Source organism: Typopeltis vanoorti, chromosome 22 (assembly GCF_054136105.1).
Source record: "Typopeltis vanoorti isolate ZY-2024b chromosome 22, IOZ_Tvanoo_1.0, whole genome shotgun sequence".
NCBI classification, from domain to species: domain Eukaryota; kingdom Metazoa; phylum Arthropoda; class Arachnida; order Uropygi; family Thelyphonidae; genus Typopeltis; species Typopeltis vanoorti.
In genome coordinates, this window is record NC_143570.1 from 11,584,171 (window position 1) to 11,600,772 (window position 16,602).

General features: G+C 33.0%; 1 protein-coding gene across 1 annotated transcript in view; it reads left to right on the top strand.

Moving 5' to 3' along the window:
* The window catches only part of Mccc2 (methylcrotonyl-CoA carboxylase subunit 2), a 188,734-nt gene extending 172,606 nt beyond the window's left edge, over positions 1 to 16,128 (top strand). Inside the window, exons 15-17 of the mRNA XM_090412413.1 lie at positions 368 to 482; positions 6,399 to 6,484; positions 15,906 to 16,128. Of these exons, the coding sequence (XP_090268539.1) occupies positions 368 to 482; positions 6,399 to 6,484; positions 15,906 to 16,023 (319 nt within the window). The 3' untranslated portion in view covers positions 16,024 to 16,128. The remainder of the gene's footprint in view (positions 1 to 367; positions 483 to 6,398; positions 6,485 to 15,905) is intronic.
* The last annotated feature ends 474 nt before the right edge of the window (positions 16,129 to 16,602 follow it).

Below are 16,602 nucleotides of genomic sequence, written 5' to 3' on the forward strand. Positions count from 1 at the left end.
TAGATGTCTGTGTAAGGTGAGAGCATCCAGTTAATTGAAATATGTACTATTGATGATTATGTAAAATCCTTGAATACCGAATAACTTATATAATTTGAGTTTCATAACTGTTAGTACTGCAGTATATTTTTTATGGTTATATGAAACTCGGGTGCACGCATGCACACAACACACATATTGTAAAGGTTACAAAACCTGTAGTAACACGTCAGTGCTATAAGTGTTACATACTGTTTGGTGTATCATAGGAAGATAAATATAAATAACTTTCACATATGTATTGGGGTAAAATGAAGGAATACATATTTATTAGTTGTTGTTTTTTTTTTAAACAAATTAAATGTCTAAATGTTTGTTGTTTTGATAGGCCAAGGTTTTTATTCATGTGGCCTAATGCAAGAATTTCGGTAATGGGAGGACAACAAGCTGCAAATGTTCTAGCACAGATCACCAAAGATCAGCGAGAAAGAGAAGGAAAGCCTGTAAGCAAAACTTTATTATTTGGAAAAATAGATTAAATTTTGAATTAAGCAAACTTTTCTGGTCATGCAGATTAAGCAACTGTAACTGTTTAATCATGTAAACCAGCATTTCCCCAAAGTGTGATCTGCAGCCAGATATTTTTTATATTTTCTGAGGACAGTACCAGTCCACAGAAAAACCAGTTTTTTTGATCAGAACTCTCATATTTGTAATCTCCACTCTTTGATCTGCTTTTATTTCTAACCTATGCCTGAGATCCATAAATTAAAATTGGCTTGAATACCATAGTGCTTTTTGACTAATTTCTCTCTCTTATTCCATATAAATTTATTCACCTGATTTTCACAGTGCCAGTTTTGTATATTCTGTTCTCTCTCCATATTTAATTTGCCATGATCATCATCAATTTCCTGAAATGTATTCTCAATGGGTGTACAAACTACTATGACAATACTACAACTCCACATTACTACCAGTCTTCCATCAATAATCTGTCTACCACTTGTCAGCACTCCAATATTGTCATATCTGATATTTCAGTCCTTCAGGACACCTCCGACTGAATCAATCCACCCATTCCTAGCCCTTCCACCATTTTAACACCAAATTTCCACCAACCCTTTCTCTCTCTCTCTCTCTTTTTTTTTTTTTTTAAATTTGCCATCTCTGCTAAAAATTGTGCCCAAATAGCTGAAATATTTAACTTTTTCTCAGGATTCATCAACTGTTATTTTCATTGTTCCTGCCTATTTTTAGAATTTTTGTATTTTTATTGTTGCAATAAATTTTGATGAAAATTTATTGCAGAAGCTATTCAGTTTAGTTAAATACTGCAGACTTGTATTGGATTTATTTAAGAGTATATCATCATCTGCATCAAGTAAAGAGCATAGGTTAACATATCCAATTTTAATATCAGGTCTAATGCTGTTTGCTTGCTTTTCACCATGTAGGTTATCAGTAAGAGTGGATGTAGGAATTTAACATCAGACCATCGTGCTCTCCTAGAATTCTGTCAGCTGCTTACAACTTAAATATAGCCTTTGTATTGTACCATATGATGTCCTTTTTTAGGCCTTGCAATTGCAGCATTTTAAACAGCTTTTATCTTGGCACCTTGTTATAAGTTTTCATATCTGTAGAATTAGAGAACTGTGTTTATTCCCATGATTTCTCAACAACAGCAAACCCTCGATTTAAAGGGACAAAATTTCTGTATGTCACATGTGAAAATTAACACCCTGTTAATTTTAAAATGCTTTTAACCAGAATTTGCTTATAATTAAATTAACAGGTTATTTTTTGTTATTAATTTCCTGTTATTTTTAACAAATTTTGACAAATAGGCCATCATATGTTGAAAAAACACTGTAGTAATTTAGCTGATATAAATGAGTCACCGCTCATAAAACATGTTCGGCGAATGATTAGGACATGATCACACCAATCGCACTGTAATTGGTTTTTGTCGTGTGGCGTGACTTTCTGCAGCAGTTTTATGCACACATTTTCATAATTTTAGGGAGTTGATTATAAAAAAAACAGCAAAATTCAAAAGTTCAAAAAAAACTTGATAGTTTTTTCAAAGCAGGATTACCTAAACCAAGCGCCTCAACATCGAACATTAACTTCACATTAATTTATCTAAAAGTGTGAAAATTGTGCGTAAAACAATTTTTTTGTTATTAGTGCTAATATTGATAAAATTGCAGTATAATGTTACAGATATTTTTATTTTAAAAAATTCGTGATTTAATGGACACCCCTTACCCTCTATTAGTCCATTAAATCGAGGGTTTATTGTATTTGGTTTTAAAGTGAAAATCTGATCCTGACAACTTCTATTTGGACCTATCTTGTTCTTCTCAGAATTTCTCTTCCACAATTTTTCTTAGCTTTTTCTCAAGTATGCTTGCTCAATCATGTTTAATAATGTCCACATACAGAAAAAAAAACTCACCTTTGTTGTCTACAGCAAATTCTGTCAGCTGCTTACAACTTAAATATAGCCTTTGTATTGTACCATATGATGTCCTTTTTTAGGCCTGATATCAGATACTTAAGACAGTTGATATTTTTATTTGTATAACAGGACTGCTTATTTAATGCAGCAAGCTATGTGCATATATGCATACGCATATGTGAGGAAAAAAATTTATACTCTAAAAAATTGACCTTTTCCTAGCTATGTAATGTTTTGGGAAATGTTGATGTGAAGTTGCAGTATAAGAAAACTGAATAAACTTAATTAAAAAAAAAAGTTACAGTTATAGTAGAGAAGTGCTTCATCAAAGGAGCAAAAAGTGTTCCTCATAAATGGAATATATTATTTATTGAAGGGAAAAAATTTGATTTTTTGAGATAATTCTTGTAAGACTGGTAATTACCTATTTCAAAATAGGAATGAAAGTGACATAATTACACTAAATAACTATTTATAACTTATGTGAAAATTATTTATTTATTAGTAAAATTTTCATCCATTTATCACAGGCATTTTCAGCACAGAAAATGGAACAGAATAACATATAGCAGAAAAAAAAATCATCGGTACAGAAATATTAGTAGATTGGAAAAGCGTTATTTTTTTAAGGGAGATAAACAGGCCATCTAACTTGTTCAAATTAGGACATTTTAATAATGCTTCATAGCTTTTTTTTATAAAGCCGTTCCATATGAATCTAACTCTTGTACAGTATTTTAGTGTTCTTCCAAAGGAAATTATGTTTAGTGGAGATGGTATTGTATGCAAGACATAACCGTTCAGGTTCGAAACACTTGAATGTACGGTTTGTTTCTATTAAAAACAGAAGTAGTTCTGGATTGTCCAAAATATGATAGGCTACAAGAGCAAGGAGTCTTGTAGACTTCTGGAAAGTTAATGGAGGAAGCTTTTCTCTAGGTGAAGAAAGGAAGCAGAAATTTTCCACGTTGGACACAATGTTACAAGAATATGTTGAGAAGCCTGAGAATTTTAGCAGTACTCTCTGATACTTCTTTGGTATATGGAATTGGAAACTGAGTAATTTCTTCTTGAGCAGAAGAAACAGAAGTCCTGTCACTGTTGAATGCTTTATTGATAAAGCATTTGAGCATTCTCATTAAAGCCATTTTTCAAGAATGTTGACTTAATATGTTGTAATTATCGATGTAGTAAGGTGTCCACAGAACAAAGATGGGCACAATGAATTAAGATTTTAATTATTCCCATTATTCTGACAAGGGCTATGCATAGATGTAGCATCTTGTATGTGCTTTCTTCCAAAATATAGAGAATTGAAGCCTTCCATTTAGTTGATAAAGAATCAGTAGACCTAAAAAAAGCTAATTGATTTTATAATGTGAACTGCATTCTAGGACAAATTGCATTAATCTTGGAAATGAAATTTTTTATCTCAGTAAAAGACCATTTCAAATCACAGACATCCATGCTATACCATAGGTTTGAGGGAAAATATTGCTTGTTCATAGTACTCCGTAAAATAATTAGCAAGAGTGAAGGAGTGATATGACTTTCCATTCAGTACCCTCTTTTTGCCAGAATAATTTATTTTGAATCATAAAATATCCTGAATGTATTGCATAATTTATGAGTTGAACAATATTGGCAGATAAATCTTGTTTAACTAATTCAGAAGTATCTTTTAAAGTAAGTTGGTAACATAGAGAAGCTATATTCAAACGGATTATTATAATTATTATTATAGTTACATAACACTTTCAAGGACTATTTGTGGGAAGGCACACCACACAACCATCTACACACTGTCACTTAGAGAGCAATATTAGCAGATACTTGGGGAGCTTATAAGTAGGACAACCAGTGTACTCAAGAACTGGTCATAACTGGTCTGATGAGAATACCAAGCTTGTGGATCTTGAGAAACTCATAACCTAGGTGAGATATGCATGAAAAGTCTTGACTTATATCTCAAAATCATTATCCCAATGACAAACATTATCACTGATTGAGTTTATTAATTTGACTCACCATCAAATCAGACAAAAGGAGACATAAGTGAAATAGTTATGGAACATTAACCATAACTTTGCCTTTACCTGCCTTGGTGTTGATATGATTGTTATTTTTTACAGATCTGAATGCTTTTAGTTCAGAAACTGTTAAATTAGGGGATGTTACATTTTTGCTTTGAAAAGAACTTCAAAAATGGAGCACATTGAGATAGCACACATAAAACGAGATAACACATCAAAAATGAATCCTATTACATTAGAAGTATATTAGGTCTCTTGTATAGAATGAAAAAAGGTCTACCAGCAATTAATTCTTTTTTTTTCAGGGAAATAGCATGGTCATGATATTTAGGTAATAATAATAATGAAAAATTTCTAGCTGACAGCTAGAAATTAATATTTCTAGCTGTCAGCTAGAAATATTAATTATCATTTTATTAGCTTAGTTAGTGACAATAGGAGTTCTGACAATAAATAATAATTCTTATTTCTCTTTAAGCCTGTCAGACAATATCAAAAATCCTTTTAGAAGATTCTTTGGAAATTTGGTGAATATTGTGAAGTAACTCTGTGGTCAAAACATATTAGAACAAAATTGATATCAATATCTGAAAAAGCTAAATATGTTTTGGCTTTTTTTAAGTTGGCCTATTAGAATTGATTTACTTGCCTTCATTATTAAGTTTGATGGGCCCTAGGAGACCAGAAAATTTTCAAATTTTTTAATTTTACAACAGGTATGAACTGCCTGGGCTGCCTTTCACTTTTTATAGAAATTTAATGTTGTTAATGCATTTAGCTTTTTGAAAAAATTAAAAGTTTGAAGATGTTACATATTTTTAGAAATAGGCTTTCCATTATACCCTTTCATGTAAGTAGACATAATTACTATGGATAACTTATATGAAAATTATTTCATAGTAAAATTTTCACCGATGTATCATAGGCATTGTCAGCGCAACATAAGGAAACAGAATAACATATAACAGCAAATAATGATAATAATAATTCAACATGCACCATGAAAGCATTAGTAAAGTAATAAATGGTCAGTTAATTCCTATAGTTAAACTAGGAAAAAGTAACAGATTGGAGAAGCACCATTTCCAAGGAGAAAAAATAAGCATGAGACTTGTTTAAATTAGAAAGATTTAATAATACTTCACAGCTTTTTTTATAAATCTGTTTCATAAGAAATCTACTTTTATGCAATATTTTATTGTTCTTCCAAAGGACATTACATTTAGTGGATATATTCTTCACACCTTGACTGTTTAGGATCATGGAGCATTGTAATGATAGATATTTTTGCATTTGTTTTTTCATAAATATTTTAACAAATAATTTTTATTCTGTATTCTTTACTTAGATTTTATTTAGTTTTTTTTTGTAATATTTTTATTCTGTGAAGTTAAATTAATATTTTGTATTTTACTAATTGTAATTCAGGTATGATATTATTATTTATTTTTACTGAACTAATTCAGAAGATGAAGTGCTTTCAACTACAGAATATCTGGGAATTTGGGAACTGACTCCACTTTTCCTGCATAATTAGTGTTCTCAATTCCCATCTGCAGTTAAAATACTAGTTTTCACCTTATTTTACTATGCATATACTATGCATTTTTGTATATTTGTATTCTATGACACAAAGAAATTTTAAAACTGATATTTGATATTTGTCTTCTTGACTGAAAAAAATGTATAGGTGCATGCTTCCAAAATGAAATCCATAGTTTTTAACTCACACAAGAGAAAGAGAATCTATGTGGACTCAGCTAACCAAATAAACTGATTACAGTTTATTTTCAAACTGTTCACAAGAGAGTTAATTAACTATGTAAAAGAATAATAGCCTTCAAAATCTTTTTGCTATAAGAAATACAGGTTTTTTTGCAACCTTCATTCCTTAGGGCTTAGTTTTTTTTTTTTTTTAGTGGACACCTGAGGAAGAAAAAGAGCTGAAGGATCCCATAATAGAAAAGTTTGAAGAGGAAGGTAACCCTTATTATGCAAGTGCAAGGTAACTTCGGTGTTCTCAAAAATGTGAATTTCTTAAATCTGTGTGTGTGTGTGTGTGTGTGTGTGTGTGTGTGTGTGTGTGTGTGTGTGTGTGTGTGTGTGTGTGTGTGTGTGTAGTATATGGAGTTGCTTCTCTGTCCTTCCAGTTTTATTAATTAAAAAAAAAAAAAAGTCAAATTGCTTGCTATGAAAATATTGCCTATTGCTTCAATACAGTTAACTCTATAGCAAACCATTATAATAAATGATCGAAAAAGTCTCAACCAAAGTACCACAGGGTGCAATGCTATTCAATATTAAATTTGCTACAGTGTCATTCCATGTAATGTTACCAAATTATTTCCAAAAAAATTGTGGGGAAGCAAATAAAAATTTTAAGATTTTTTTGAAAGATACTCTTAACTATGAAGTTCAAATTGCCTTACCTGTTATTTTCATCCATTCGAGTCTGGACAGTTTTGGAAATGAAAAATCTTTTTTTTCCCCCTCACTTTCAGCATATTTAGTACATCCACCTATCAAGAAAACTTTTTTTCTGAAGACATTGAACATGAAGTCAAGCTGCTTAAACAAAAAAACAAAATTTATAGCATAAGAATGTGTCACAGTCAATTAGAATATGAGTGCTTTGAAGTTGTGGTGAAATAAACATTGAAGCTTGAGTGACTGCAACAATTGAATGATTGTCTACTCTGTTTTTATGATGCTAACTATTGAAATAGAGTTGGAAAAATAAATTACATTTACGTGGGGGACAACAATTTCTTTTTATTACCTAGTTAAGTGAAATTAGTTAAAATAGAACAAAATTTTATAAGCACTTCCAACTATACCATGCACCTATTCTTTGTTAACCCTAGCAATATGAAATTACATGGCTAAGGAACTGTGCTTTTTTATGCTGTATTCTACTTTTACATTAATGAAGTAAAAAAACTCAATAATCAACATGTAACTTGATTACTTCATATATCTTGATACGTGTGCTCTAAATATGGTGTGTGTGTGTGGGGGGATGGTTTTCTTCAATTTCAAAAGACTGCCCGAGTTGAGGGGATGAAAATAACAGGGGGACCAATTTTGCTGTATAGATGCCTATTAAAAGTATCTCCAATAAAAATTTCAAATTTTTATTTGGTCCCTCAATATAATTTTTTGGTCTCCAAAGTCGTCTGTTTTTTAATTTTTCTCAAGCTTTGAGGCAGATTTTTTCACAGAAGGAAGGCTTCAATCAAAATGATTTGGGGCATACATATTCCATTATATGCATACATAAAATACACAAAAAAATCAGATTTGTGGATTCAACCTAGGATCTACAGAATATAGTACAGAATGGAGAAAATGGCACTCAGAACACCTAAAGCAGGTAGCTGCCATTCTGAAAAAAAAAAAAAAAGAATAATAGTTTGTCAGAAAATGCAAATTAGAAATCAAAAAGTACACTTCCTGATCATGTTAATGCTCAGGAAGTAACTTGTAACAGTAAAAAAGGTGATAGTAAAAAATCTTCACATGCATTATTCAAAATAGAATCCAGACTTCAATGAATGAGATAATAGGAGATCAGGCAGGCTTCAAATCTGGAAGGTCCACCATAGATCACATTTTTACAGTTAATAGCCTGGCTGAAAAGTACTGGGCATACAATTTTACTTATATACTGCAGTTTTGTTGACTTCAAACAAGCATTTGATTCCATTTACAGGAACAAAATGATAAACATCTTAAAATTTATGATGTTAGATTCAGAATTACAAACATTTATTATGAATTATTATAAAGATACTAAAGCAACTGTCAAATTTAATAAAATAAAAACAGACAAATTCAAAGTTGAAAAAAGAGGTTGCAGGGTTGCCCACTCTCGCCAAATTTATTTACTATCTATCTCGAAAAAATCTGCAAATCCATAGCCGAAGAACCAGATAATAAATGCCACAAATATCAATACCAGATTAAATATGCAGGTGATATTATTATTCTTGCAGAATCTAAAGCACAATTGGAAAAAATAAAAAATATTTTAAATGAAGAATGCAAAACTTTTGGAATGAAAATCAAGTGAAGTAAAACTAAAACAATGAAAATAGGAAGAGATAACAAAAAAATTTCAATAAATTTTGAAAATTGCATATTTGAACAAGTAAAGTAATTTACATATCTTGGCAGTCGTCTCATTACTCACAACTTTGATGATACAGAAACAGTAAAATACAGACTTAGGATGGTCTAATATGAATAAATTAAACAAAATATGGAAAAATAACAGCATTTCAAAAGCCTCAAACTAAAACTATAAAACCATTATTATAACCACAGCAACATATGGAGCTGAGACATGGATACTACTCAGTCAAAAAGAAAACAGAAAATCAAAAGACAGCAAAAATTAGAAACAGAAAATTTCATTCAAAATGAAATTCTTAAGAAAAATAAGACTCACTGGTCAAAGCACAAAACAAATGAGCAAGTCAAACATGAATTAAACTATAGCAAAGATATCAGAGCTGTAATTCTTAAACAGCAATTAAGATGGTTTGGATACCTCCAGAGAATGTCCTCTCTAATATTACCAAAATAGTCTTGAATGGAATCATTGGAGGAAGACCAAACTTCGCTACAGTCTTGGAAGGAAAGTTTACAATTATTGAGCTTCAGAAAGATGATAGAAATGGTCAATAGAGCCAAATGACAAAGATTTGTTCATAGGTCAACAACCCATCTGATGGGTTGTCCCCCTATGAACAGAAGAAAAAAAATCAGAAATTGGAGACAATCTGGAAATTAGCTGGGATTATTTTGAAAATCTTCCAAAACTATAGATTATAAAAATAGCTACCATAATTAATAGCATGTTAGGAAAATCTAAAAAAAATTTTTCTTCCATTTAAAGGATGGGTTGACAAAATAACTCACTTTCTTTAAAAATTATGCAGTTTCAGCCCCCTAATGACTGGAATGACCCTATAGCAAATTCAATATGTGATTATTTCAATAATCACATATTGAAACTTTTTTTTTTTTTTAACTTAGTTCATTTTGATTATTTTTACACTTATTCATCCTCTTTTATTCCATCCACCTCTATCCTCTTGGAACAACAGCCTTCCTGAAGAAGTAGTCTCAAAACACTGCAAGCTGCATTTCTTCAAAAAAAAAAAAAAAACATTCAGAAACTTCTATCTCATTCCTTATTTGTACCCATACACAGCACTGATATGTATATAGGTCCCTTGACCTCTCATATATGAGATCAATACACACACACATATATTAAAAAAAAAAAAATTACATGCCACAAATGTGAAACTACCAGTTTTTTCCCATAATGGCCTTCAATAATTATTATTTATTTATTTATTTATTTTCCCCTTAGAACTGTGAGATAAGTGCTAGGATAAATAATCAAGGGATCTTACTCTTGAAACTGTGATGTTTGTATGTCAGTTTGAGCCTTCGATAAACAAGATAGTCATCCACATTGAGAAGTGAAAATCATCTATCACTTAAAATCTTTCACATCTTTTCTATGGTGGGATTCTAATCTATAGTAATGGCAAAATGGCAGCTTTAGCCAGCCAGCTATGGCATGCCTTTTTTCCCCTTAGAACTGTGAGATAAGTGTTAGGATAATCAATGGATCTTATTCTTGAAACTGTGATGTTTGTATATCAGTTTGAGCCTTTGGTAAACAAGATAGTCATATACATTGAGAAGTGAAAATCATCTATCACTTAAAATTTTTCACATCTTTTCTATGGTGGGATTCTAATCTATAGTAATGGCAGCTTCAACCAGCCAGCTATGGCATGCCTAACTCCAATAAATTTATTTCTTGAAATAATTTATTGCCATATTTGATTCAAAAGTTTTAAGTAGAAAAAAATATTGTAGGTGAGGCATGAAATGAAGATGGTGGGATTCTAATCTATAGTTAACGGCAAAATGACAGCTTCAGCCAGCTATAGCATGTCTAACTCCAATAAATTTGTTTCTTGAAATAAATTTATTGACATGTTTGATTCAAAAGGTTTAAGTAGAAAAAAATATTCTAGGTGAGGCATGAAATGAAAAGAGGGAGGAAAGGAAAAAACAGATGGCACTTGACAACTAAATGTTTTAGTTGTAATTTATTATTATCATCATCAGACCTCCATGGAGTCAAAAAGACTCATTGTGGGAGATCCTCCTTTCACATGCACAGTTCATTATACCATGCCTTAAATATATATATCATCTTTGCACTCTCGGGTCCCCACCCACCCTCCATGCAATAAAAAAAAAACTTGTTTTCCAACCCCCTATAAAGCTTCCAGGGATGATCACTTATTTTCCTCCATTCTATATAAAACCTCGCTTTTTATTGAACCCATACACAAGAGGTTGGTTGATCAATCTATAGTACATTAGTACCGTATATGGGTGGGTAGGGGTTGGGAAAGGAGGAACTTGTTTACATGTGATTTAAAAGTTATTGTATTCCTTGAGAAACACAACAGGGGAAGACTGCTTCACAATACAGCAGTTGCAGGGATGAAAGAGGAGGGAAAAGAAACCTGTTCTGTTCTGGTTTCAAGGTGCACTGCGAAGTGATGTTGAGCAGCAGCTGCACATGTTCCAACAAGCTTAGTACTAAGTCCTGTCCTGTCAGGTGTCTTCTCCCTCCAGGAGATTGACTACCATGTGTCTCCCCCATGTCCTATTCTGCACCTCTCTGCTGCATTTCTCATATGAGAGATAGGTCCAGTCTTCTATATTTTTCATCCACTCCAGTCTCTGTCTTCCTCTTTCCCTCAACAGTTCCTTCAAGAAGTGTCCTTTGTAGGCAGTTATGTCTCAGAATATGTCCAAAATAGCTGACTTTTCTCTTTTTGATTTCTTTCATCAGGCTCCTGTTTACACCTACCATCTAGTACTAAGTAGGGGAATTATTAATGCTATTTCAGATGAACATTTCCTATTGAAATATTTGTAGAAGACACATAGTGTGGAAACCAAACGTCTGTGCAAAAGTGGGGGGGGGGATGAGTTGGTAAGAGATGGGTCATTAATAAGTCTAATTGCTCTCCTCTGTATTGAGTCAAGCATTTTGAGGGAACTTTTAGGGGATCCCCACCCCATATGTGAGAGCAGTATTCAATAGCTGGGTGGATTTGCAATTTGTATAAAGTTAACAGCTGTTCAGGGGTGAAGTAACATCTTGAGTGAAAGAGAAATCCTAGTTTTTTAGAAGCTGAGGATGCAATGGTTGTGATGTGTTTATGCTGGGAGAGGCTTGATGTCAAGGTAATTCCAAGAAGAGAAATCTCAAATTGTCTGGAAATTTGGGTGTTGTTCAAAACTAATACTGGGAGAAAATGGTTCTTTTTTATGAGATAAGACAGAACTAGGTGTTATTAGCATTGAAGTTGATGAGGTTATCTGCACCCCCATTGGAAGATGGCTTGGGGATCAGAATTGAGAGAGAGAGATGGTTGATGTTCTGTAGGTTGAGTTGAGTTGTGTAGAGTGAGGTTTATCAAATGAAAGGGAGGAGTGCAATGTGCTGTCATCTGCAAAACTGTATATTGAGTTTAAGTCAACTGTGGTAGTCATTGATATATAGCAGGAAGAGGGTTGGTGAGAGGACAGAACCTTGTGGAACACCAGCATTAGTTGAATGGTGGGAAGATAAGGAACCATCCACCACCACCACACATAACGAGCATCCAGACAGAAAGCTGGCAATCCAACTACAGAGGTCCTGGGACAGACTAAATGATGGTAGTTTGCCTAGTAAATCTTTGTGCCAGACCCAGTCAAAAGTGCTTTGGAGATAACAAGTGCAGCCACTTTAGATTCATCAAACTTCTCCATGGCATTTGTTTAGAGATGGGTGACGTATCTGAACAGATCTCCTGTCGATTGGCAGTGATGGAATCCATACTGGTGGTCATGGGAATTGATAATTTTTCCATTACTTTAGACAGGACTGATGTGAGTGAGATAGGACAGTAGTTAGTTATCACCCTTCTTAGGAATGGGTTGAATATGGGCCAATTTCCAGGCTGCAGGATAGACCAAGCAACACAGGACAGGAGTCAGTTCTGGTGCGCAAATTTTCAGGACAACTAGAGGAATGCCATCAGGGCCAGGAGACTTTTGTGTCTGATTTGGACAGTATTTTTTCTGATCTCTTTCTGGCAAAAGGATATATAGGGAGACATTATATGTTGGGGGGCATTTACCATTGTAAGTTATGCATGCATTGGAAGCAAAGTGTGAAGCTAGGAAATTGGCTTTTACTGTGGGCAATGATGCAATGGACCCATCTGGGTATGATAGTGGTGGGAATAGTGTTGGACAGAAGTTACGGCCAATTGCTTTGACGAGAGACCAAAAGGCTCAGCTACTGTTTGGACAGGCTGCTAATTTCCTGCTTTTTTTGCTCTTTCAAACTCTGTTTTGGAAGCATTGATTGTTTTTTTTTGCATCTATTTCAGGCTTGAGTATAAGTTCTAAAGGAGGATGGAGTTCTTGATTTGAGCCAGTTGTATGTTTGGTTTTTCATTAGGTCCCACCTTGGCACATCTTTTGGAGACCCAGGGTTTAATTAGGGAATGGCAGTTCAGAGTAGTGTGTGTGTGTGGGGGGGGGGGGGTTGTATGTTTCCATGCTGGTGAGGATTATTTTGGTGATATGTTCAGTGCATATGTTTGGGTTGGAAGGCCAGAAGCAATGGTCCAACCATGGGAATGAGGCATAGAAGTCATGGAAGCTGTCCCACTTTGCACTATTGTAATGCGAAACTACTCTTGTAAGTGGCGCTGAGTAAGCATTCTGTACAACTGGAGGAGGAAAGATCACTGAATTAAATGCTTTAATTTTAATGGTAAAGAAGTAACTTTATGTCTATTTTTTGTTTATTTCCAACTCTTACTTCTTATTTCAATTTATAATGCATAGGGAAATTTTGAGTTAGAAAATTACTCCTTGAATAAGGATGTTTTACAATAAAGCTCAGCATAAACTTTTAGGAATGTAAACTTTATATAAATCTGTTAATCATACTAGAAAGGAAAATGTTTGCTAATACGCATTCTGCTCATTAATGGAATAAATTACTTTATTTTATGTATGAACACAATACTTTATTTTTAATATGTAATCCTAATTTAATCTAACCAAAATTCTACAGAATAGGTTGGCTACTCATTATTCCTGGAGGTGTCCTATGTCTATAGAAGCGTGTATTCACAGGGCCGGTTTGCCTGTTCTGGAGGATGATAATCCCAAGTTTCCAGGTGAAAAAACTCCCTATCTCTGTATGAGACCGGCTAACTTAACTTTGGTTGAAAGAGACCAAAGAGATTGTTAATATACATTCTTAAATGATCATACAAAAACATATGCTCTGAGTTTAACAAAAATATATGTAAAGTAAAATCAGGATAGCTTGTGTATAATAACAAATATTGGGTTTATTTGGTCATAAAAATTGAAATTCACACAAATAAATAAGATAAGAACACACTACCTGGTTTCACCACAGATTACTTGTGACTTCCTCAGGGTGAAAAAATATATATGTAAGGTTGATAAGTTTTACAAAATGTAACTTAACATGAGAAGCTAGTAGGAACTATTGTAATATGAACAACAGAAAACATGTGGATTCAGTTAAGTGTGACGAGTCATCCATTTTCTAGCATCGTTTGGAAATGGTTAGCTGACAAGTTAAAGTCAGGAATGTGAAGTGATCTAATGAAAGACTTTCTGATGTCACTAAAAATAGGTCCATCTGACAAGAGAAAGTTTTCTTTTAGATAAAGTACAGAAGCCTTGTTCCAATTGATGTCATGTCCAGAATCTTTAATTAGATCACTTCACACTCCTGATTAACTTTCAAGCTAACCAATATAAATTTATTCATGTTGAAATTTCTGGAACTTTGCTATGTAGACACTGGAATGTAAACAAATAATTTATTAGCTTAAATTAATTATTTACAGCTAATGTTTCGCTAGCTTTATCAGAGGTAAACACTACACAATCAGTGAAGACAAACTAAAATGACCTGTGCATGGAGAGTGACAGTGCTCTTCTTGTTGCTGATGGATAGATAGGGCTGTGCACCAATCTGTTTAAAATCACACTGTTACCCTCCATGCACGTGACTGTCCCTGTTATCCAGGTAATTCACTGTGTAGTGTTAAATTGCTTAAGCTAATGAAACATTGGCTGTAATGGTCTGTTAAGCTAATAAATTATTTGTTTACATTCCAGTGTCCATGTAGCTTTATGTAGCAGAAATTTTGACATTAATAACAGCAACAGCTACAGAAATTTAAACCCAGAATGAATTTTCAGCAAACCATCTCCAAATAATATGATGCTAGAAAGTGGAAGACCTAGTGCCACATTTTTACTGGCTCCATGTGCTTTCAGTCATTTGTACTAGAAAGGTTCCTGTTCCTAATTTATATCTTTTATTCATCAAACTTGCATTTATTCTGAGAAAGCCACAGGTAATCTGTGGTGAAACTAATTGCCATCTTTTTTTTTTCTTTTTTTTATTTGTATTTCAGTTTTACAACCAAATAAACCTAGTCTTTGTTATTTTCTATTTTGGTCAAAAGTTATTTTGTATGATAGCTTATGTATTGTAATAGAGATTTTTAGTTTTGCAAGCATATAAAATGTTACTTGTGTAACTCCTGTATGTTGATGACAACATCATTTTCTTCTCATTCTGAAAGTGGGCTGTAAATCACTAACAAAAAAGAAGCCTACAGGAAAAGTACGTTCATTATCTGGTTGCTTTAGTCATATCTCACATTTTACTTATCAGTTTTACATAAAAGTAGTGAATTCTGACTACCACCATTTTTCAGTTATTTTCTAACCGTTTATATTTTTGAAAAATTTCATGCTAAACTGTTTGTTCTCAAATAAACAACTTCTTATGACTAACAGAAGCATGAGGTCAGAGCATCCCATTAACTCTGCCTAGCAACTACATATGTTCATGTCAAGGTTACAGCATTAGCCAGTTATTCCATCAGACATAATGACTGGCCATACCTCCAGTTATGATCATTTGTTGGTCTCATCACACCTAAGATGATTTGTCCCAGAAACTTAATGCCATTTGTTGCAAAAATATGCAAACGAGTATATTCTTGCAGCAAGTGACGATGTGTTTGTCTTACCACTCACGGAGAAGATTCCTTTCAAAAACTCAGTTTATTTATTTATTTTTATTTTGCAAAAATAGACAAATGAGACAGAAAAACAATGAATTAAATCTTCAAAGATGATCATTGTTGCAACATTGAGGCTTGGTTTGTTATGTATAGAGAAATAAATCTCAGTTGAAGTTTTTTAGATTTTTTGATTGAACCTGTAGTAAAATACTTTAATAAAATTTTTAATTTCAGGATTTGGGATGATGGTGTAATAGATCCTGCTGACACAAGGAAAGTACTTGGCCTATGCCTCAGCATTACAGCTAATGCACCAGTTTCTGATACGTCATTTGGTGTGTTTAGGATGTAATGATCTGTTAATCAGTCAATGAATAAATGATTGGATGAAAACTTTGTAGAAATATTTGTAAAAAAAGTTAGGAAACTATTTTTAATAAATATTTTATAACATGTAGTGTATTAATGTTAGTATTCACTTGTAATTATATTTTCTAATGCACATCATAATACAGAATACTGTATCGGCTTACATATATAACATACACTTTTTTTTTTTTTAATGTTGGAATGAGTTCCAAAATGGGATGCATGTTATACATTGATATAATGCGAAAAATCTTAAAATATTGAAGCAAAGAGCCAAAATTACATTAAAAATGCAAAGGCTGTGTGAACATATGCTGAACTAGAGGCAGCTTACCAGGCAGAAGAATTGAATTGACCCTGTTTTTTATATAGCCAATGTAGTTCCTGGGGATTCTAATGCATGGCATCATTTGTGCAAGATATTTCATCAGTCATGCCAGGACAAGCATATATCTCATGAGATATCTCGTTGGCCAATCAAAGTGGATGCACTAAATATTCCAATGCAAGTTCCTAGCAAACAAAACGAAGCAAGGCGCTTAAAATTACTGTACAGGACATT